The 24,355-nt window shown below is 35.6% G+C and overlaps 1 protein-coding gene across 1 annotated transcript; it reads right to left on the bottom strand.

Moving 5' to 3' along the window:
* Positions 1 to 10,658: 10,658 nt before the first annotated feature.
* LOC149164466 (uncharacterized) lies at positions 10,659 to 13,751 on the bottom strand. The gene is made up of 2 exons (XM_089429488.1): positions 13,214 to 13,751; positions 10,659 to 10,750 (listed from the first exon to the last, which is right to left on the bottom strand). The coding sequence occupies exons 1-2, from the start codon at positions 13,749 to 13,751 to the stop codon at positions 10,659 to 10,661; spliced, it is 630 nt and encodes a 209-aa protein (XP_089285614.1).
* Between the last annotated feature and the right edge of the window lie 10,604 nt (positions 13,752 to 24,355).

The following is a 24,355-nucleotide window of genomic DNA, read 5'->3' as shown; positions in this document are numbered from 1 at the left end:
CTAAGAGATGACCTAGGACAAAGGCTAATTGAATGACAAAGGCTAATTGTTCAATTCAATGAGAAAAAACGATACACATAGTAAGTTAGTAACAAACTCGCACACACTCATAATTATGAACAAGAGGAGTTCCCTATCTAGACCTTAGAGTTGCATTAGTGCATAAGTATCTTTAGCTACCAGCATGCAACACTCTACGAACAAAATCACAAGAAGGATGGAAGGAACTAGCTTGAATTCATAAATTCGTGAAGATAAAAAAACTTTAAAAGGTCATACATGTAACAAAAGAGGTCAGGCCGACATTTTGGTAATACTCCGAGTGTAAAACAGTAATCTCAAAGAAAAATAAAACTGAAACATTGAAATATTTCGATCTAAACCCATTTAAGATGATGAAAATCAAGGCAGCTGAAAACTTTAAATGTTGTCACTTGCAGACAACTAGAAAAAAAGCACCCTAGTCGATCACGTGGCCAGGTGGGGTTTCACCTTTAAGAAGAGGTCACGTTGCCAAGGCATAAGTCTTGACTTGTGTGTTGACTATAGTGCGATGGTAATCCATGAGAGTTTTCACTAGTGATGTTGCCATTTCAACCTTTTAGAAGGGATTGTTCACAAGATATTATAAAAGTGTGAGATAAATAATAGTGAGCTTCCAAATACCTTAGTCAAGCCTTTTATCTTGTAACCAAAGCCATCCATGGCTTAAAAGGCGTTGTAGATCGACGAAGAAATAGACTTAAGAATTAACGAAACGAATTGGGACATGATTCCTTCGCTAAGAATTTATCTAACATAGAGATATAGCATAATAAATAAAAAAATAGAATCTCATATCTCTAGCTAAATACAATTTAAATGGGTAAATTAGAAATCTTGATTTGTTATATATATATATATATATATATATATATATATATTTCTTCCATCGCATAGTAAGATATATAAACACATATAATCATGTACTAATTGAAAAACATGCAAATGAATGTTAGGAATTGTATATCCATGTAAGTTTATGTTCAATGTACAGAGTGATAACAATCGTTCTAGAGGAATACATATCAAGTCACATAGCATAAGTCTATTTATAGTATCGGTTCGTGAGCTAGCAGAGACTCATGTTTGATTCTTTCTTGGTAAAAGGTCAAATTATTTTTATTTTCCTTCATATTTTCATTGTGTAAATGATTTGCAAATCTGGTGGCGATGCTGGAATCCAACAAGATCATTTAAAGGTGCGCAAAAATGTTCTCCCGGTAGAACATTTAATTAAATATCTAGTTCCACATGGTTATTTTGAGTTTCTGCGGTCATTACTGGTCCAAATTGAATTTCGAAAGAAGTTGAACGATCGAGATTCATAAAGGAATGTAACCAAAGGGGTTTTCTGTAGTTTTAACTCTTATTTGATCTCTAAAATCAATCAAATTGTTTCTTAAATTCTATAAACATGTTGCAGGAGTTTTGGATACATGAAGTAAATAGATACATGTTGTAAGCTTTGAGCATGTTGAACTTTTCTTTCCTTTTAATGATTGTTTTATTTGTTTTAATTCCATTATATTAGATTATTAAATTATATTTTGTTTTAATTCTATTATATTAGATTATTAAATAAATTCTATACAATTATAATAAAAAAATAAACTAAATATGGTAGATTATATTTTTTTATAAACATAATTTTATTGGTTTTAATTCGCTTATATTAAATTATAAAAAGGTTCTTAAAATCAATAAAAATGTGTTGGTGCGCTTTATTGATGCTCATTCGAATTATTACTTTTTCCACTCAAATTTAATTTTTAAACATAACTTCATAACAAAAATTTAAATTAAGTTACTGATCAATATGAAAAATAAAAATGTCCATTACGAGAATTACCACTTGCTTAAAAACGGAAGTCACAATGGGAAGCACAGTCGAGTATCAAAGTTAGTTTCGAGTTGCTCTGCGGCTATCAAAACTGAACATCAAATTAGTACAACGAACAATTTGGTTGTCCAAATATACACTGTTCTGTCCCTTAAAAGGTAAGCCAGAACAGAACCCAACTCCAAAATCTAACCTAAGGATACATCTCAAATGAGGATGGGGAAACTAAATTCATCGCATTCTTCCAACTCGTCAGTGTCGGGAGGATTACATAATGTGCTACACTCGCCCACATTTTCGGAATTACGACAGTCGTCAGGTTTTGGAGAGTTACATGGTGTAGTCCTTCTATCCTGCTGCTGGGAGTTTGCAGTCCCTGAGTAGTGCGGTCGTGCGTTCTTCTCTGGTATTGTCTGCAGAATCACCTGCATTGTGACATAAAAATAAACTGAGTCTAAAGAGATCCGAGATGATAAAATAACTTGTTTGATGACTATGAGTATAAGTTTACGATGTAAGTTCAATAAAAGTTAAAACAGACCTACCTCTACACGAATGCGAATCTTCTGGTGTCTGATTTCTCCGAAGTTCTCGAATTCCTGTTCGGCGGCCAAAATGTTTGATGACAGGTTCTCCACACTCCCATGGTCACCTGCGTGCACACAACTCTTAAATTTAGATTTATATTCCGTAAGATTAAAGACCGACATTACATATTAAATCACATTATGCTGAAAATCGAACATCGGATACCCAAACAAACATTTACCCAATTTATTTACGAAACTAGTACCTGTATGATCCTGAAGCAGAGAATGCGGAGATTCATCATGTTTATAGCAGCCGGGGACTACCGATATGCAGCAGCCAATAGAACGATTCTCATGGGTGCAACAGCTTTCAGAATTAGAGTTTTTCAATAGAGAAAAAATTTCAAGCGAAATTCCGAGTTAGGTATGTTATAACATAAATGAATGAGGCGATGGACCTCATGTATAGCACACAATTTATATGCAACGTCTATGCCTTGTCAATCCGTTACGTTAAATCGTTAGTGGCTGAGTGTGCATTCATGGTCGACAAATGACGGCGATGCGCAAGTGGTATTTTCATAGCTCCGCATTATTTATTCACATCCAGGTCAATGCTGGATAATTATGAGTGGTCGACAAATGACGGCGATGCGCAAGTTGTATTTTCATCGCTCCGCATTATTTATTCACATCCAGGTCAATGCTGGATAATTATGAGTGTCCACGCGTGGTCCACAACTGACGGCGATGCTCAGTGGAATTTTCAGACGGGTATCTTCCTTATCATTACTCCGCATTGTGAATCATGGTCGACGCTGGATAATTAGGAGTTCATGCTTGATAAGTAATGGATTGGAGAAAGCCCAAAAATTAATGCGGAACAAAATCATAAATAATAAATTATTATGATAAAAAATGAAATTATATTATCATTCATTCATAATAATAATTATTATTTTAATCTTTTAATATTTATTAAAATAATCATATATATGTTCAATATTTAACAGCACATATAAAAAAATCCATGATCTGTCCTTCACAAGCTAGTGATCTAATTCTAACTTCTCTATCTTTATCAACTTTATTAATATTATAATTATTTATATGACTTAATTAAATCTGAAGAATATTAATATTATTTAAATAGATTATTTTTAAAATAAATTATACTATTGAAATAAATTACTTTTTAATAAAGGATATATTTGAAGTAGCTCAATTCATAATAGCTGTGGAAATGAAGTCTTACTAGATTGGAAGTATTGAGTTTAAATCTTGTGCTATCTCCTGATTGGGATGAGAAGTTGGACATGAAGATGTAATCCAAAATTGAAAAAGGTTAGAGAGGAATTGTTATTACTTGAAATTCTGACAAAAAAAATTAAAAAAATCTTGCAGTGGCAGTGTCTAAATCATATTTTGGATAATAGATTTTATCAAAATCTTACCCAAATTTCCATGATTTTCAAATCAAAAACAATACAAAAAAAATTACACAATTTTATTATAAAATAATAAATACTTTCCATATAATTCCAACTTCTCTCACTTCTCCAACTTTAATTTTCTAACTTTATTGATATTATATTTTAAATTATTAATAAAAGTTAATTAAATGGCAACAACACTAATATTATTTAAATAAATTATTTTTAAAACAAATTATATTATTGAATTAAACTACTTTCTAAAAAATACACAATTTTAGTTATAACATAATAAATGTCTTTCGATTAAAATCGGTTGAATTTTAAACTAATCTCTTAGCCTACACAATTTTATTATAAAAGCTAAAATGACTCACATGATATTATTGTAAAATAATAAATATTCTCATTAAAAGATAATAAACACTTTCCATTCCATTAAAAAATAATAATTTTCATTATAATTGGTTAAGTTAACATATTTTTATTATAAATAATAAAAACCTAGAATAATAAATTTTACATTAATAGTTTTGTGTTTTTTTATAAAACAATAATTTTATTTAGTTTAAATTTAACAGATACTACATAGTAGTTAGTACTTATAGTAATTTAAGTGTAATTGAATTAAAGTAAAAAATTGTCTTGATTATGACAATCAATTGATAATTATTAGGATTACCCACAAACATGTGAATTTGAGGGTTTATATTAAATCCACTACATATGCTTCTCTTCATCTTGGTATCAAATATGTGTACAACAATAAGCAAAAGTATTATAAGAATCGATATGGTTGGTATCAAATATGTGTACAACAATAAGCAAAAGTATTATAAGAATCGATATGGTGTGCTACTAATTGCCTAGATAAGATTCCCATATATCTATATATATATATATATATATATATATAAGGGTATTGGGATTATGCAAGAACTCATGTTTTCTTATATTTTAGATAAATTTGGGTTAAAATAATGTAAATTATTAGAATTTAATTAATAAATATATAAGTTAAAATTTAAGTGAAATTTACAAAAAATTTATATAAGAATAAACTAATTTTAATTTTAATGTTAATTTACTCATTTTTATTAAAATATAATGGAAATAAATTTAACTATTTAATTTATAGCTATGTAATTTCAATAAAAGGTTTTATTCAAAATTGCCTCGGAATGTGCTTGTTCATAAAATTAAAGATACTCATTCTGTAAAACACTCATTATGCCCCTCTAGAAAAGTGGGATAACTATCTTAAGAATTTTTATCACTCCCTCGATACCATGGGCACCATGGCACCATCTTAAACACTCCTATTAAGGTTGATATTTTTTCTCTAGAAAACGTTGATTAATAAGCTTGTCAATGGGAAAGCCAAAAATATTGAAGGTTACCAAATGAGATCTTTAAAATGTGAAAATCTATCCTCATTCCTCATCTCCACAAGGTTCTCAATTTGGGTGTAAAACATGGCTTCCCTAAGCTTTGGACGTAAACTGTTATTGTGCCCATCCTAAGAAATGGGAACAAAAGCAATCTCTCTAACTATACGACTGCTATTATTAGCCACATCCTAGACGAGCTTTATGGGCTCATTCTGGAAAATAATCTTAGCCTTTGGATTGAGAACTAGGGTAAAATTTCTAAAGGGCAAGCTCGATTTAGGAGACATCACTCGACCATTGACCACCTTATCACCCTTAGGAACATCGCAGAGGAATGTTGCAATAGTAAAATTGATACCTTTTTCTGTTTTGTGGACTTTAGGATAGCTTTCGACATTGTCCCCCGAGATAAGCTGTGGGAGAGGCTTGAAGAGATAATGGTTCATCCTAAACTAAGGATTGTTGTGATTCGCCTCGATGAGACTGTCATTACCAAGCTTAAGACCAACAAAGGGTGGTCTAAAGATATTAAATGTAATATCAGGATTAAACAAGGTTGTCCCCTTCCCCTACCCTTTTTGGTATTTATATCGATAAACTATAGGAGTATCTGGAAAATTTGGGTTGCAAAGGCAGTGAGCTCACAGGTATTATCATTACTCCTCTCCTTTATGTTGATGATATCACTCTTATAGAGCCATGATGACCTAGACAAACAGCGAAAGACTCTTCATGTCTACTACTCGAAGATGGGTATGACAGTTAATGTTGACAAGACTAAAGTCATGAACATTAAATCCAAAAATATCACCTGTGGTAGTTTCATATATCATAGCCATTGTCTTGAGCAGGTTTCTTCTTATAAATATTTGGGCATTCACTTTCCTCATCATCTCAATTAGATTTATAGCATCGAGAAAAAGATTATTGAAGGTTGGAAAGCATATTATGAGCTTGAAAACTATTTTAAGTTAGTTGATCTTTACATTTGGAGTAAAAAATGGTTCTTCTTTGAGACTCTCATCACACCTTTTATCTTATACAGATGTGAAGTTTGGGGTTGCAGTATATCTAGGGAGTCGTGGAGAAAGATTGAGATGATCCAAAGGAAATTCATAACCTATAACCTCAAGATCAAGGGAAATATTCCCTATCCTATCCTCTTGATCGATGCTGGCATGTCCCACATTGAAAGTGTGACCATGTTTAGATATCTGATGTACAAGAAGCAACTTCACAATATGGAACCCAAGAGGCTCCCAAAAATTGCTTCTAACTTTAGACAAAACACACACATGCACCTTAAGCGCGGGTGGCATCAGGATGCTCAGTCTTGGCTCAACCTTTGGAGATTAAGGAGGAGATCATCATGGGAAGCATGGACAATATCAAAGATACTATTACCTCTAGTTTTATGGACAAGATGTGGGATTCTAAGGAGTTTTAGGGTAAAAGGATGCTAAGGTACTATAAAGAGGTGATCAACCTCAATCTTGATAATCAGAATTATCTCTCTATGTTGAATATCACTAAGAAGCAAATGAACATTGCGAGGATTAGAACTAACACTCATGAGCTTCGGAGTGAGACTGGGTGGTGGTCTACTCCCAAGGTTTCCTAGGATGATAGAATTTGTCAGATTTGGGATACTAAGAAGGTGGAAGATGAAAAGCACTTCCTTTCAGATTACCCCGCTCTTGCCCCTATCCACTCCCAATTCCCTATCATCAATCACACCTCCAATCATCTTGACGTATTAAGCCAAACCAACTATAGCGATCTTGGAACATTTATTTCGGTGCTTTTTTATCACGGAAACAAGATTTCGAAGAATGATAGTTAAACTCTCTTTTCTTGAGGTGTTATATACCACATTTGTCTTAGTGGACCGTAATCATCATCATCATCATTATCATGATATATGCTTTTTTATTTCAAATTTATCATAAAGTAAATAATTCATATCAAAACAATTTTAGGAAAGATTGTAAACCTTTCTTACGTTTAATACACATTTTCGAATGCATAAATGGATTCTACATCTGAAGAAATCCTTGGGAACTCAAATTCTAGTCTTTAAACAACTTAAAAACAAATTCTAATTTTTTTTTTGTCAGATTTATATTAAAATTAACTAAAAAGATGTCATAAAAATGTGATTTCCCCTCTAAGTTAGACCACCACATTTTTTATATGAAATTAAATTAAACCTTGAATTCAAAGTTCATATCAAATATTATATATAAGATTATGATTAGATATTGCGAGGACATTTATAATTTTTAGTTAAAATTTAAGTAATGAATTATATACAGAATTAGTTGATTTTTATATAAAAAAATTATATATCTTTTCATAATAAAGAAATATTTAAAAGTAAAAACTTCTTATTCTAAGAAAATAAATAAAATACCTAAAAATATACAAAATAATAAATCATTTTTATTAATAAATAATATTTAAATTATAATTAATTTTATAATTAATTAAAAATAAAAATATATTAATTACTCAATAAAAAAAGTATAATAATTATAAAACCAAGAAGAATGTAAGTTGTTCCTCACGCTGAGCCTGAAGTTAACTGAGGTCTAATATGATCTGAGCTTGTTATTCTGTATTGGTCATGTAACACTACAACACAGGAGTAATTTTTTTTTACCTTAATAATAGTATAATTAACATTAATCATTCGAATGCAATAAGGAATTTATAATTTATTTACATAACATAGGAAAGGTATTAGTGCTAAGTTATAATTATGCTAATCATAGCACATATCTATGTTAACCATAGCACGTAAACATTAACAATGTATCTATGTTCCAATCTCAAGAATCAACATTCGACTGTCAATAATATTTTATACGGTACAATGGGTATTATATGAATTTGCTCGTTGGTACTATGGAATATGAATGGCTATATAGTGGTTTCTTTAATCGAGTTAATGCTTTACGCTGGCCTGCAATGAATGTTGCAGAGAATCACTCGGGCAACTGATGCTTTTCCAACTGGCCTTCTCCACATCGTCCATCTGGCATGATGAACGATTGGCCTGTCGACTCCATGTGCTATCGCGTGCTCAGGACTCCAGGAGTTAATGTTGCCTGAAACATACCTCAAACTTACCATATGATGGCTGTTTCCTAGGTTTTCTATATTCAATCCTACGGCAGAGATGAAACTGTCCAAATCGATGGTTGAAATCGATCCAGGGGTCAATGGTATGCCTTGAAAGCCTTTTATGCATTTGGAAAATTCTTTAGCAGTTCATTGTTAGAATGATCCTCTGTCATTCACAGTTCTCTGGCACTTCGCATTTTGCACAGGAGAACTTTCCTTCAGGCAGTCTGTTGTGCGGAAGGAACTCTGCCTTCCGTCCTCGGTCATGGTAAGCCACTCACCTAGGTGAATATCAACTTGATTTACAGTTCATTTTCTTTTTGTTTAATTACCTTCACAAAGTTAAATCTTATACTTTTCTTGTTTTCTGAATGAGTCTCAAGTGCGGAGTCTCGTTGCCGTGGCCGGCGCGCGATGGAGGACCTGTTCTTCCTTCCATACTCACTCCATGTTCCGGGTAAGAGTTGTATACTTCTGTGGTTTAACATTTGAGGAAATACCCTGGGTAACGGACTGAGCCGTTGTCCTTCTTGGCAGGCTATCTGAGCTATGCTTGTGCATGGAAGTCCATCCGTTGTTTTATGGGTTTCCTTCCATGAGCAAAATTAACGGTTTTCCCGTCTTTGTTGCTTTGTAAATTAATTGGGTTCTGTGCAAAATAGACCAGGCGGAAACCCTAGTTGGGTTGCATTTAATACCCGACGTTTACTGTATAATTTGTTTCATTTTCGAGGGTTATCAATTATTAATGTTAGTCAAACTTTGGCTGGATAATGTATTGTGAGTTTCTCCATAGAATTGTTTACGGTTCAGTTTTTGTTTTAAAAAAACATTGCTGGTTTATTATGGACAGAGTCTCACCTCAGTTCAAAGTTTCTATTGTTCGTTGTGTATACTGGATACGCTTGTCTCTTCGGAGGTTTTTCCTTTAAATTTAATTAAAGAAACATATCTCTATGTTTTTTTTGTTTACTTTTACTATTTCTTGTTGGAGAATATGGGTTGCCGGCTTCGACTTCGGAAGCCCTCGCTGGCTGCCCGGTAATGCTCACACAGGCTACGGCCTTTCTTTACAGGCTCATTCTTGATTTGTTTGAAATGTCTGTTATCATTCATTTATGTATATGATGTGGGCGCTGCGCTTCCTTTGTTCTTCGAGCACTGGAGTATTTTCGTTATCGATTTATTCATTCTTAAAAAACATTGTTAAGATGATGATACTGCGATCTTCGATTAGTTGTTTGGTCTAGAGAGTATACGTATTGAATCAGTTTTTGATCTATTACAGTATTTCTTATTTCCTCAGTAGCATTCTTGGAATCTCTGTGTACAAATATTTATATTGTTTTCAATTTATCTGTGTAGGCTGAAATGAATATACATAGTATTCTGTTTTCCGTTTGACTGCCACCTATGCTACAGTAATTGTTCCAGTATGGAATCTCTGATTTTTAATTAAAATCTATTTTAACCTTTTCTTCCTTCTGCCAGTCGCACAGAAACTTGTTCTTAAAAGTTGTCAATATGTTTCACATTTTCCATCTCTACCAATGCCTGCATAATTACTAAAATTCTTCCAATGCCATGCACAATCTAGTCTGTCATAGACCTTAATTAATTTCACAGTATATATATAAATCCTTAATAGCTATTAAGTTTCTTCCTCCCGACCTTAGGAAGATCCTCCTTGATCTTCCACCCCCAAGCACTTCTGCAGATCCTCACTGTCTGCAACTCTCTGGCTATACTAGAGTCATGATATCTGGTCCTTACCAGACTTAGCGGTGCAGGAAGCTTCCGCCTTCCAAACACATGCTATCTGATCTTTACCAGACATAGCATTTTCTGTTTCCAAAGAGTAACTCTCTTTTTTTTCTTTCTGCCATCTGATCTCCACCAGACTTGGCATAACCTTTTTCCCTTTTCCTATGGGGTCTCAACCGTCTCATGAAGGTAGTTAGGTTTTCTTTTTCCAACTACCTCAATAGCTACTAACAACAATTAATCAACATACTTAATTAAACAGTAGTAGCAACAATTAATTATCATAATTAATTAACAGCAGTAGCAACATAGTTATTTTAATTTTACCAAACAGAACCTTAGTCAACAGTTAAATTTTACTGCCTTACTTAAAACATTATCGATTTACTAGGGGCATTACATCTCCCCCTCCTGAAGTTCAACATCGTCCCGATGTTGTTGTCCATCCAGAAACAATTCGGGATAGGCTTCTTTCATGCTCTGCTCATCTTCCCAGGTGGCCTCATCTGGCCCAAAGTGCTGCCACTGCACTTTAACCTAGGTGATGACTCTTTTCCGCAGCTCGACCCTTCTCCGATCTAGTATGTTCACTGGCTCGACTAGGAATTCTCCTTCCAGTTCCACCTGAAACACATAATATTCAGATTAGCAGTTTCTTAACAATCCATCTTTGGTTTATGTTTATCTTACAACATCTTCTTACCTGAATATCCTGCCAACTTATTATGTGTCTAGGGTCATAAACATACTTCTTTAAAACAGACACGTGGAAAACATTATGGACCCGGATGTGGCTAGGTAGGGCTAGCTGATAAGCTACCGGCCCCACTCGTGCTAAAATCTGGAAGGGCCCACAAAAGCGGGGTGCCAATTTGGCACAACCATTCCATTGTAGAGTACTTCTCCTTGCCCGAATTCTGACATATACATGTTCACCCACTTGGTACTCTCTAAAGGTCCTTTTTCGATCTGCAAAAATTTTTTGTCTGTCCTGAGCTATTTTTAAATTAGCCCGCACTCTCTTAACCATTGCTTCCATCTCTTTTAACATTTCAGGACCCAGCATGAGTCTGTCTTATGGTCCACCCCAACTGGATGGCGTGCGGCATTTTCAGCCGTAAAGTACTTCGAATGGACTCATCTGCAAGGATGCATGATATCCATTGTTATAGGCAAACTCTACAAGGTGTAAATACTCTTCCCATCGAGTGGGTTGTTGCATCACATATGACCTCAGCATGTCCTCCACCACTTGATTCACCCGCTCAGTCTGTCCGTCAGTCTGTGGATGATAAGCGGTGCTAAAATTCAATTGAGTCCCCAGACCTTCAAACAAGGTCTTCCAAAAGGCTGATGTGAATTTAACATCGCGATCAGATATTATAGTTTTTGGCAGCCCATGGAGTTTAAATATGTTCTGCATAAAAACATTTGCAATTTGTGCTGCACGATACGTAGATTGAACTGGTATGAAGTGGGCTGACTTACTGAGTTTGTCCACTACAACCATAATAGAGTCATTATTCCTCTTGGACTTTGGTAACCCTGTAATAAAGTCCATGGTGATAATCTCCCACTTCCATTCTAGTATAGGTAATGGTTGTAGCAAACCCGTAGGGTGTTGATGTTCAGCCTTAACCTATTGACATTCTAAGCATCGCGCCAGATATTCTACTACATCGCTTTTCATGCCTGGCCAGTGATATTCCTTCCGAAGCGAGGTGATTAACTTTTGATAACCCGGATGTCCCGCATAAGGACTTTTATGATATTCATCCAGAATCTTTTCCTTAATATCGCCCTGATTGGGTACATATATTCTTTTCTGGTAGCATAAAATGCCTGCTGCATTCAATTCATAACCTTGTTGCATTATGTGGATATTTAAGTTCTGCACCAGTTGCTTCTTTTGTTGGTAGATTTGATCTTGTTCAGCAGCCTCTTTAATTTCTTTGCCAAGGGTAGACTGTCCTTCACTAATGCCAATTTCATAAAGACAATGCACCTTTCGGTTCAATGCATTGGCTACCCAGTTTTCTTTTCCTTTAAGGTGTTTGATTTCAAAATCAAAACCGCCAAAAAAGTCCACCCACCTAGCTTGCCTAGCGTTTAAAGTTGGTTGACTAAAGTAGCTAGTTAAGCTATGGTGATCTGTCATCAATAAAAATTTTCTTCCCACCAAATAATGGCGCCACATTTTTAGTGCATGTGCTACAGCAGTTATTTCCAGATCATAGGCAGAATAATTCTGCTCATGTTCTTTCAATTTTCTTGATTCATACGCTATCACTTTCCCTTCCTGCATCAGCACCCCACCTACACCCTCTTTTCTTGTATCTGTGCAGACTACGTAATCCTTTTCTAGGTCTGCAATACTCAGCATAGGTGCAGTGTTGAGCAGGTATTTGAGTTGTTTAAAGCTCGGTTGACATTCTGCTGTCCACTTAAATATTTTTCCCTTCTTTTGCAAGGAGGTGATAGGGTATGCAACCCTGGAGAAGCCTTCCACGAACCGTCTATAATATCCAGCCAGCCCCATGAAAGACCTGATATCTGCCACGTCCTTTGGTGTTGGCCATTCCATTATGGTTTTGATCTTTTCAGGGTCCACAACAATGCCTTCCTTGGTGATGATATGCCCCAAATACTGGATCTGCTCTTTATAAAAATCACATTTGCTAAATTTACCATATAGCTGATGTTCCCGTAGTGTCTGTAACACGAGTCTAAGATGCTCCTCATGCTCTTTAATATTCTGAGAGTATATAAGTATATCATCAATAAAAATTAATACGAATTTGTCCAAGTACTGATGAAATACACTATTCATCAGGCACATAAATGTCGCAGGTGCATTGGTCAACCCGAAAGGCAGTACCACAAACTCGTAATGCCCATAACGGGTTCGAAAAGTTGTTCTGGCTATGTCCTCCTCCTTAATTCTGATTTGATGATAACCAGACCTCAAATCGATCTTTGAAAATATTGTCGCCCCTTTCACTTGATCAAACAGTTCATCAATGCGGGGTAGTGGATATTTATTTTTAACTTTCAATTTATTCAGCTATCTATAATCTATGCACATACGGAGGGTTCCGTCCTTTTTCCTAACAAACAGTACAGGGGCTCCCCAAGGGGATACGCTGGGACGGATATAATTCTTGTCTAACAGCTCTTGTAGCTGCATTTTTAATTCTGTTATTTCCGGCACACTCATCCAGTATGGTGCTCGGGACACTGGGGCTGCACTAGGTACCAATTCTATGGTAAAATCTAAATCTCTTTTGGGCAGCAGCCCTGGTACTTCTTCGGGAAATACATCTGTAAAATCTCGCACTACTGGTATGCTTCCCATAGCAGCAATTTTATCTTCAGATTTGGCATATCCTACTTGTACTGCATATATTTGACATTTTTTCCTGATGCTTTTAGCTAGCTGTGAGGCTGTAATTGGCCGGATCTGCACTGGTTTCAGGATACCCTGAATTTCCTTTTCATTTCCCAGTTCATCCCGATAAGAAATTGTTTTTGTCTTGCAGTTTATTATAGACCACCGCCTTTCCAGCCAATCCATCCCGATCAGCACATCATACGAACCGAGAGGGAGTACATTCAATTCTGTCATCACTGTCTGACCGACTATCCTTAATGGGCAGTTGCTGACCTTAGCCAGCACTCGTCTTTTAGCCCCGGTTGCAAGCTGTACTAACCATGGATTCTTAAACTTAATGGTTTGCAAACTACAATTTTCCACAACTTTGGGACTAACATAGCTTAAGGTAGCTCCTGGGTCTACTAAAATGGAAACAGTTCGATCAAAAATCTTACCTTCAAATTCTATCATTGTTGGCTGGTAATCAGCTTGACGATCCTCGAGGGCAACATTTATTCTGGGTATGGTCCAAGCCACGCCTCCCACTATGGAGGCTTCATAAACCTGGGACATCTGATCACTTTCCTTTCAGTGAGGGCAATTTTTAATATAGTGTGGCCCGCCACAACCCCAACACTGCACTGGTGGCCTAGTTGAACCCTCATTATTAGCTCTACCCGGTTGCTCACTGTATTTAGATTCATTAGGTGGCTTTAATCTGAGCTGATTTCTGGACTGGTTTCTATTGCTGGCCCCTTTGGAGAATCCCTTGTTGAAATTGTTGCGAGCTCCCTTAACTCCCACAGTCATTCTGCTGCCTTTTTTATCTGCCCAACGCTTCCCAGAATTTTCTCCTTTTTGTTTATTCTGCTGATAACATATTCTAGCTTTCCGTATCGCTTCGTCCATGGTCTTCGGATTATCAAATTCGATCCTTTCCCGCATTGCCTGGGGTAGGCTGCTAACGAACCGCTGCACTTTTGCCTTTTCCTCCCGAATATACGGTACATAGCGAAGCAGAGATGTAAATTTAGTAATGAATTCATCCATGGTCTGCTGCCCAAGCCGCAGATCATGAAATTCCCGTGCTTTTTCATCGTAGAAACGTTCAGTCAAGTATTTCTCCTTGAAGTATCTTTGAAAAGTTTCCCAAGTTACATCTTGCTCACTCACCCCCCACACCATCTTGACTTCCTCCCACCATAATGTAGCCTTAGCCTGCAGCTGGAAAATGGCCAGTCGTGCCTTAAGATGGTGATCATACTCGTAGACTTGGAAATATTTGTTCATGTTGATTAACCAAGCTTCTGCAGCCTCCTCGGATTCCCCGTCAAAATGTGGTGGCTTGATCTTCCGAAACTCCCCTTGCAGTTCTATCCACTGTCTTTTTGGGGTTTGATGTTCAGAGGCGTTATCAGATTTCTCTCCTCAAACCTCCGCTCTTTCCTCTGTTTCCTCCTGTTCGGTGTGATAGCCCTGTTCATCTGATACTCGTGTTTGCTCAGGGCTAGGATGAGGCTGGTGCTGGTTTTGTTTATCTGATAAACTTTTCATGATCCTTTCTTGTTCCATGGTTAATCTGGCATTGTCCTCACGCAAACGGGCCATCTCGTTCTTCAGTTCCTGGACTATCTCCAATATAGTCAAATTAGTGTTGCGGGCTTCCTCTCCCAGCTGTACCCATATCTCAGGATTTCCCTGAGGGTGAGTAACGTTGTCTGGTCGATTCATATTTCCATGAGGAGCGCTGCTCGTTCTCCTCATTCTGTTGTCACCTGAACAGAGATTAGTTCATTTCAACAGATATGATTTGCAATATATTAGAATAACCCCTTGCTTGCTTGTTAATTTGGTTACTTATGTATTGCTGTCTCCATTATGATTAACCCGAGGTCACAGAGTTGTAACCTGGGCTCTCATACCACTTGTAACACTACAATACAGGAGTAATTTTTTTTTTACCTTAATAATAGTATAACTTAACATTAATCATTCGAATGCAATAAGGAATTTATAATTTATTTACATAACATAGGAAATGTATTAGTGCTAAGTTATAATTATGCTAATCATAGCACATATCTATGTTAACCATAGCACGTAAACATTAACAATGTATCTATGTTCCAATCTCGAGAATCAACATTCGGCTGTCAATAATATTTTATACGGTACAATGGGTATTATATGAATTTGATCGTTGGTACTACGGAATATGAATGGCTATATAGTAGTTTCTTTAATCGAGTTAATGCTTTACGCTGGCCTGGAATGAATGTTGCCGAGAATCACTCGGGCAACTGACGCTTGTCCAACTGGCCTTCTCCACATCGTCCATCTGGCACGATGAACGATCGGCCTGTCGACTCCATGTGCTATCGCGTGCTCAGGACTCCAAGAGTTAATGTTGCCTGACACATACCTCGAACTTACCATATGATGGCTGTTTCCCGGGTTTTCTATGTTCAATCCTACGGTGGAGATGAAACCGTCCAGATCGATGGTTGAAATCGATCCAGGGGTCAGTGGTATGCCTTGAAAGCCTTTTATGCGTTTGGAAAATTCTTTAGCAGTTCATTGTTAGAATGATCCTCTGTCATTCACAGTTCTCTGGCGCTTCGCATTTTGCACAGGAGACCTTTCCTTCAGGCGGTCTGTTGTGCGGAAGGAACTCTGCCTTCCGTCCTCGGTCATGGTAAGCCGCTCACCCAGGTGAATATCAACTTGATTTACAGTTCATTTTCTTTTTGTTTAATTTCTTTCACAGAGTTAAATCTTATACTGTTCTTGTTTTTTGAATGAGTCTCAGGTGCGGAGTCTCGTTGCCATGGACGGCGCACGATGGAGGACCTGTTCTGCCTTCCATACCCACTCCATGTTATGAGTAAGAGTTGTATACTTCCATGGTTTAACATTTGAGGAAAGACCCTCGGTAATAGACTGAGTTGTTGTCCTTCTTGGCAGGCTATCTGAGTTATGCTTGTGCATGGAAGTCCATCGTTGTTTCATGGGTTTCCTTCCATGAGGAAAATTAACAGTTTTCCTGTCTTTGTTGCTTTGTAAATTAATTGGGTTCTGCGCCAAATAGACCAGGTGGAAACCCTAATTGGGTTGCGTTTAATACCCGACCTTTACTGTATAATTTGTTTCATATTCAAGGGTTATCAATTATTAATGTTAGTCGAACTTTGGCTGGATAATGTATTGTGAGTTTCTCCATAGAATTGCTTACAGTTCAGTTATTTTTTTAAAAAAACATTACTGGTTTATTATGGATAGACTCTCACCTGAGTTCAAAGTTTCTATTGTTCGCTATGTATACTGGATACGCTTGTGTCTTCGTAGGTTTTTCCTGTAAATTTAGTTAAAGAAACATATCTCTATGTTTTTTTTTGTTTACTATTACTATTTCGTGTTGGATAATACGGGTTGCCGGCTTCGACTTCGGAAGCCCTCGCTGGCTGCCCGATAATGCTCACACAGGCTACGACCTTTTCTTTACAGGCTCGTTCTTGATTTGTTTGAAATGTCTATTATCATTCATTTATGTATATGATGTAGGTGCTGCCCTTCCTTTTTTCTTCGAGCATTGGAGTATTTTCGTTATCGATTTATTCATTCTTAAAACACAGTGTTAAGATGATGATACTGCGATCTTCAATTAGTTGTTTGGTCTAGAGAGTATACGTATTGACTCAGTTTTTGATCTATTACAGTTTTTCTTATTTCCTCAGTAGCATTCTTGGAATCTCTGTGTACAAATATTTATATTGTTTTCAATTTATCTATGTAGGCTGAAATGAATATACACAGTATTTTGTTTTCCGTTTAACTGCCACTTATGCTACAGTAATTTTTCCAGTATGGAATCTCTGATTTTTAATTAAAATCTAGTTTAATCTTTTCCTCCTTTTGCGAGTCGCACAGAAACTTGTTCTTAAAAGTTGTCAATATGTTTCACATTTTCCATCTCTACCAATGCCTGCATAATTACAAAAATTCTTCCAATGCCATGCACAGTCTAGTCTGTCATAGACCTTAATTAATTTCACAGTATATATATAAATCCTTAATAACAATTAAGTTTCTTAGTAGACCATACCTGTATAGAGGCAAACCTCTTTATTGCGCTTGTCAATCACCCAACCTTAGGAATATCCTCCTCGATCTTCCACCCCCAAGCACTTCTGCAGATCCTCACTGTCTGCAGCTCTTTGGCTATACCGGAGTCACGCTATCTGGTCCTTACCAGACGTAGCAGTTCAGGAAGCTTCCGCCTTCCAAATACATGCTATCTGATCTTTACCAGACATAGCATTTTCTGTTTCCAAAGAGTAACTCTCTTTTTTTTCTTTCTGCCATCTGATCTCTACCAGACTTGGCATAACCCTTTTCCCCTTTTCCTATGGGGTCTCAACCGTCTAATGAAGGAAGTTAGGTTTTCTTTTTCCAACTACCTCAATAACTACTAACAACAATTAATCAACATACTTAATTAAACAGTAGTAGCAACAATTAATTATCATAATTAATTAACAACAGTAGCAACATAGTTATTTTAATTTTACCAAACAGAACCTTAGTCAACAGTTAAATTTTACTGCCTTACTTAAAACATTATCGATTTACTGGGGACATTACAGGTCATGGAAAGAATATGTCTTCGTTTGAACCCTATCCTTACCATAGTTGTTGTCAGAGCTTTATATGAGTGCCGGCCGGTAACACGCACCAGCATCATAACTGGGATGGTTCGACCCAGTCTTAGTCGTACCATGGCGAGCTCCCTACAGTTCTTTCTTTGAAGCACCAGCGAGCATAGAAAGTGACTCTAATGGCATATAAATGATGTACCTCTATAATATATCCAAGGTTAGCCGGGATCAAACTTTTTGAGAAAAGGGCCTCTCCTTCTCACGGGGTTTCATAATAGTAGGCTCTTTTATATTACACCTCACATTTTTTACCATGGTGCGGAAGGGTGCCCTAACGGGTCGCCGAAGCATATTGGTGTTTGGAGACTTGGTTAGTCAGACGGGCTATACCACCTCCGGTAGTCATAGTTCGTCGGCTCATACACACAATGAACAGTTAGGACAAATCGTATTTCAAAGGTGGCTTTATTTCTTTAACTCGAGTGGGCGGCTGATTTTTCTCTTCTTTCTCCTCGACCTTGTCTGTTAGCTATAACGTCAGTAATGTCCATTCCTGCTCCACCAACTGTAGTAAGGGCCAGTGGAAGGTAGAGCTTCCGACAGAAGAAAATGACCGGAGAAATTCAAGTGAGAAGTCAATTCTATTTACTTGCACGAACTTGCAGAGGGGGGAGATCTGTAGCCCTATTCCTGGAATCATGTAGCTAGTTAGGAGGGTATCCCTTAGAAGCAAAGGATGCCATGGGTAGGATCGTTGGATGGGAATGGAACCTGGGAATCGGGATTGGGATGGGTTGATGGATGAGCTCGATCTACGTCTCGGTCTGGAGAAGCTGAAGAAACTGCTAGATCTAGTGGTTCAAGGTCAACAAGTAGTGATGCTGCTGGTTCAATAGGTGTCGCTTAAGCTAATAGATTGACTACTGCTGCTGGTGCTACTGAAGCGGCTACTTGAGTTGGTGTTGCTGATATTAGCTTGGTTATATTATAGTTATATATATTTATTTTTACACAAAATAATAACTCAATCTCAATCGAGATGATTGTTTGAAGATCAGTCGTTGCTGGATCCCTTTCCTTTCTTCTTAATCTTGTCGAGTTGTCGCCTTATTCCCCGGTTCCTTCTCCTTTTAGTTTTCTTTTCCTTCCTCCTAGGGTTCTTGTCCTCCTCATTAAAAAAAAAAACATTAAAATAAAATAAAATAAAACAAAAAAAATATTAAATAATTAAATCAAGTAATTAATTAATTAATTAATAAGTGAAATATAATAAAATATATATAATAATTATAATATAACAAAATAAAATAAGAGTTTGATGCTTGTTTTTAGTTTTTAATTTTTATTACTATTTCTATATCAAAAATTTTATGAACATTTGTTACTAAATTTCTACCTTTACCACATAAATAAAATAAAAATAAAAATAAAAATAAAAATAGAAACACATATTAATTTTAACCAATCTCATAACTTTTGCATAATTAAAATAAATAAATAATTGGATATATCAGTAAAGAATTAAATAAATAAACCTTTCTATTATATAAACACCCCACTTTTCTCATCCCTAACATTTGAATTTATTATATAAATTAGAATTAGGTAAATTAGTTTAATAATTAAAATAAAATAATATAATATAACATTATATAAAACCCCCTTTTTTACCTATATGATTATAAACACCTAAGGAAAATATATTAAATTGATAAATTGATATTCTACAAGTAGTTATTTTTTCTATTACATTTGACTTATTAATATTTTAAATTTTTTCTAGCCGTTTTAGAGAGCCATTGATGGTCAACCCTGTCAACCTAGTTGTTTGGATGATCTGCTCTCCCTATATAATTGGCAGCCATGGTCTGGCTCCTCAACTTGTCCTGACGATGAACACACTAGTTGGTTCGAAACGCGTCGACAAAGGTCTTCTACATGTGATTTTTGCCGAAAATCTTCTCAATAAAAATAATAACTCATTTTTATTAGTCAATAATATTTAAATTATAATCACAAGTAGGGAAATGGCCCTCCTATTATAGGTAAGCTGGGGAAGGCAACATTACGAGAAGGCAACTTCTTGAATATAAAGGTTAGGTAAGGTGTGGGAAAGAGTCGGAAAGAGGGTGGTGATAGAGGGTAAGGATGGAGGGATGAGGTAACCAAGGAAGGCAGAGTTGAAGTCTGTTTCCAAGGCAGTAAGGTCAGGGTAGGGATAGAGGGTAAAGATGGAGGGATGAGGTAACCAAGGAAGGCAGAGTTGAAGTTTGTTTCGGAGGTAGAAATTAAGGTCTTCACAACCAGCAACAGGGCTCCACTAATAAGGAGAGGATGTGCAAGCAAGTTCAATTTTACAATTAAAATTTTAAAATTCAAAATATATTAATTACTCAATAAAAAAATATAATAATCATATTATAATTATATATATTCATTTATTGAGTGAAAATATAACGATAAAAAAAAAATTATTAACAAAGCTCCAAAATCAATCTTATGAACTTATTTCCCCATGAAAACAAAAAATAAAAGTAAAAATTACAATTACAATTGCAATCAAAATAGGTAAATATTAAAAATATTATTATATAAGATTTATTGCCATCACATATTCCGTCTCCTTAAAATTCTACACGAAGACACTGTATGGTATAGTGTCACTCGGTCCTATATGTATTGTGCATGACTATTTTTAAGGCGCTTGATAATTTATATTTCCAAACAGAAAATGAAGATGTAATTATCTTTATGGGCTTTTTCTATGGTTTTATAACAAGGAATTCTATTTATTTTAATACAATAATGTATAAATTTTTTACATAGCATTAAAACTTTGTCATGTTAGATTTGTTTTAGCCAGGTGTTAAATTTTCACACTCATCTAATAGATTACATGACCACTATAAAAACCACCCTCAAACCATTTAAAAAAATAATAATAATGGTTTTGGTGTAACTTAAGAACCTAACATGTAATACATATGTAAGGGTGTAATCATCAAAATAACATTGAAATAAATAAATTAATAAAACCCAAATTTATAATTTTAAATTATGGCGAAAGCTGTCAAAATAAACTAATAACAACTCAAACAAAAACTCAATAAATACACAAATAAAATATTAAAGTGAAAAAAATAATAAATACGCAAACATAATATTAAAATGGGAAAAAAATACACAAATATAATATTAAAATGGAAAAAAGCAACTCCAACCAAAAAACCTCAATAAGTACACAAATATAATATTAAAATAAAAATAAATAAATACACAAATATAATATTAAAATAAAAAAAAATAATAAATACACAAAATGTAATATTAAAATGAAAAGAAATATTACATATATATAGCAATTTGTTCATGGGTAGCAACTCTTTGTCCAATTAGGTTTTTTTTAGCCTGAACGAGTTCTAGAACCCAAAAATCCAACCATTAAAAAACAAGGTCTCTCTCCACCCCTGGAATACCCTCTCTGGAAACACAGATCGATCGATTTACGTACGAGAAGCCTTATCGCCAACAGCGTTCCAAAGAGGCTAATGTAATTGAAGTCGGTATCTAATAATTTTATTAAAAGGGTTAATTTCTGGAGGCGTTAGTTATATGTTTAATATTAATGTAAGTTTTATCACCAATTTCAGTTTCTAGAATTTTCGTATTTAGAATTTATTTTCAAATAGTTTTACCAATGTAAATCTCAACATACTACACTGAACACATGTGGGATGAACTTTCATTTTATTTAAAAGAAATATTTATTGGAATTTATTTACAAGTAGTTTTACCAATGTAAATCTCAACATACAAAACTACCAATGTAAATCTCAACATACTACACTGAACACATGTAGGATGAACTTTCATTCTATTTAAAAGAAATATTATTAAATATTTGTAAAATTACTGCAATGATCCCAAAAATTTAAAATATTACTAATATTGAAATAATTTTTTTATTGTATTTGTTAAAATATAGTTATTAAAAAAAATTAAGATTAAATTCATAACTATGTAGTTTTAATAAAACTTGTATACTATGAAAATTATATATATATATATATATATAAATTATCATAAAATAAATAATTATTAATTAATTTTCATATGAAATTAAAGTATATTTTGAACTAAAATTTAAAGTAATGGTTAAAATAAGGTATTAATTTATTTGTATAAAATTATTTTATTGAAAATATCTTTTCTTCGTAACAAAATATTTAAAACTAATGTTATTTTCTAAAAATATCAAGAAATACAATAACCACTTAAATTATATTGCATATCACTTTTAAACAAAATAAAAAATTATTTTTATTAATAATTAACATCTAAATTATAATTACAATTAAAATAATTACAATTAAAATTATTAACTAATATATAATAGTCATATATATATGATGATGATGGTGGTGGTTAATGTCCAATGACCAAACTTTGGTCTATTGGACCTAAGAAAATGAATTATTTAGTTTGATTTAAGATTTTATTCTTATGCTGAGAAAACAAGGGTTCGACAACCATGGCTGCCGCTTTCGAAGGCTCTGAAGCATCAAAGGCGGGCATCGCTCCAGATCTTTTGCTCCCTGGGCGGCTACACTCGCAGGTCGCATTCTTTGCAGCTCCCTTCTCTGCAGGATGTATCTTACCCTCGGACGCTCTCCCAAACTGGACGCAAAACAGAGATAAAGGAAACAGAAACGAGAATACCACGGCATGGGTTCTGATGGCTCCTGTAGCAGAAACGGACAAAGCGCCTCCCTCTACGCAACTGATACCTGGAAGGGAGAAACAGACCGCGAGACCTGAGAATGTTGACGCAAATGTGTATGCCAATGCGAGACACAGGGATGGAGATGTCATAGGGGCAGGAGCACTGGCAACAGCAGGCAGAGACAAGGCAGATGACCTGAACTACATAGCTCCCAGGATCATTGCTGATGTTCAGCTCAGTAAGAATATCAAATGCGGTGGTGTCACCTCTCTTAACAGGGGCAAGACTGAATCCCTACTTCACAAGTACGGGGAAAGAAAACAGAAAAAGGATGCAGATGACATGTTTGACAAAACGCCTCAGAGCGTTTTTAGCCCAAACAGGGGATCGTCCTCTGTCTCAGCTCAAACGGAGAGCGTGAAAAAGGCGTACGGCAGCCAGCAGAAACCAGAAATGTCAAAACCATTCCCGATACTGATCGCACACATCTCCGGCAAGTCAATACTGCAATGGGTGAGATCTACAGATCTGGTGCAGGAGCTCAAGCTACTCATGGAAAAAAGGACGGGGATTCCACCAATGTATCAGCGTCTTCTTTATGAAGGTAAACAATTGGAAGATACCTATCCCCTGTCCTGGTATAATATTCAAAGAAATGTCTCCATTACCCTGTCCATGCGTCTGCGAGGGGGTGCTGTAGGACAGCCATCTTCAGCTTCAGCTGCAGCCTTCTCCTATAAAGATGCAGTCCACTCAAAGAAGCCCAAGGAAAAAGCTCCCCCTGCTCCAACTCCCAAACCCTTCTTAGTGGACAAGTCGGAGGACATTCCGTCCATTGAAGTAGCTCATCCCATTTTGGACCAGCATTATCAGTGTTATGCAGAGAATGGCATCATCTGCAGGTTCAATGGGCTTTGGCCTAGTACAACAGATCTGCACCAATGGATTAATGCAAATTGGACCGTCAATTGCAGGATTTTCTTATGCTCCAAAGGCTTCTTTATAACAGTGTTTTTTGACAATGAGGATTACCAAAGAGTCTTAACTAAAGGCCCTTGGTTTTGGAATTCTGCGGGTCTGTTCCTTACTCCGTGGTTCCCAGAGTTTGATCCTTCCACAGCTGTCATCACCAAACTCCCAATCTGGGTTAGACTCCCTAACCTTCCGGCGCACTTATGGAGTTTTGTTGTATTTGAAGCCATCGGCAATTCCTTAGGTCGTCACATTGAAACAGATCAGTCAAGAGGGCTACAAGGAATGTATACCTATGCCAGAATCTGCGCAGAAATAGACATAAGCAAGGGCCTTCCTGATCAGATTAATATCAAAGTAGGTGATTTCCATTGGTCTCAACCTCTGGATTATGAGAATACAGCATTTCGGTGCCGATATTGCCATCTCACAGGGCACCTTCAAAGTTCGTGTCCATCAATGCCATTCAAAAAAAAGCAAGCCAAATCCAAACCAAAAGATAAAAG

The sequence above is a fragment of the Pinus tabuliformis genome, chromosome 5_1 (assembly GCF_031772625.1).
Source record: "Pinus tabuliformis cultivar Carrire ecotype Pingquan chromosome 5_1, CPIR1, whole genome shotgun sequence".
In the NCBI taxonomy this organism is placed as follows: domain Eukaryota; kingdom Viridiplantae; phylum Streptophyta; class Pinopsida; order Pinales; family Pinaceae; genus Pinus; species Pinus tabuliformis.
Note: the sequence above shows the minus strand (reverse complement) of the source record. Positions and strands in the feature narration are given on the sequence as shown.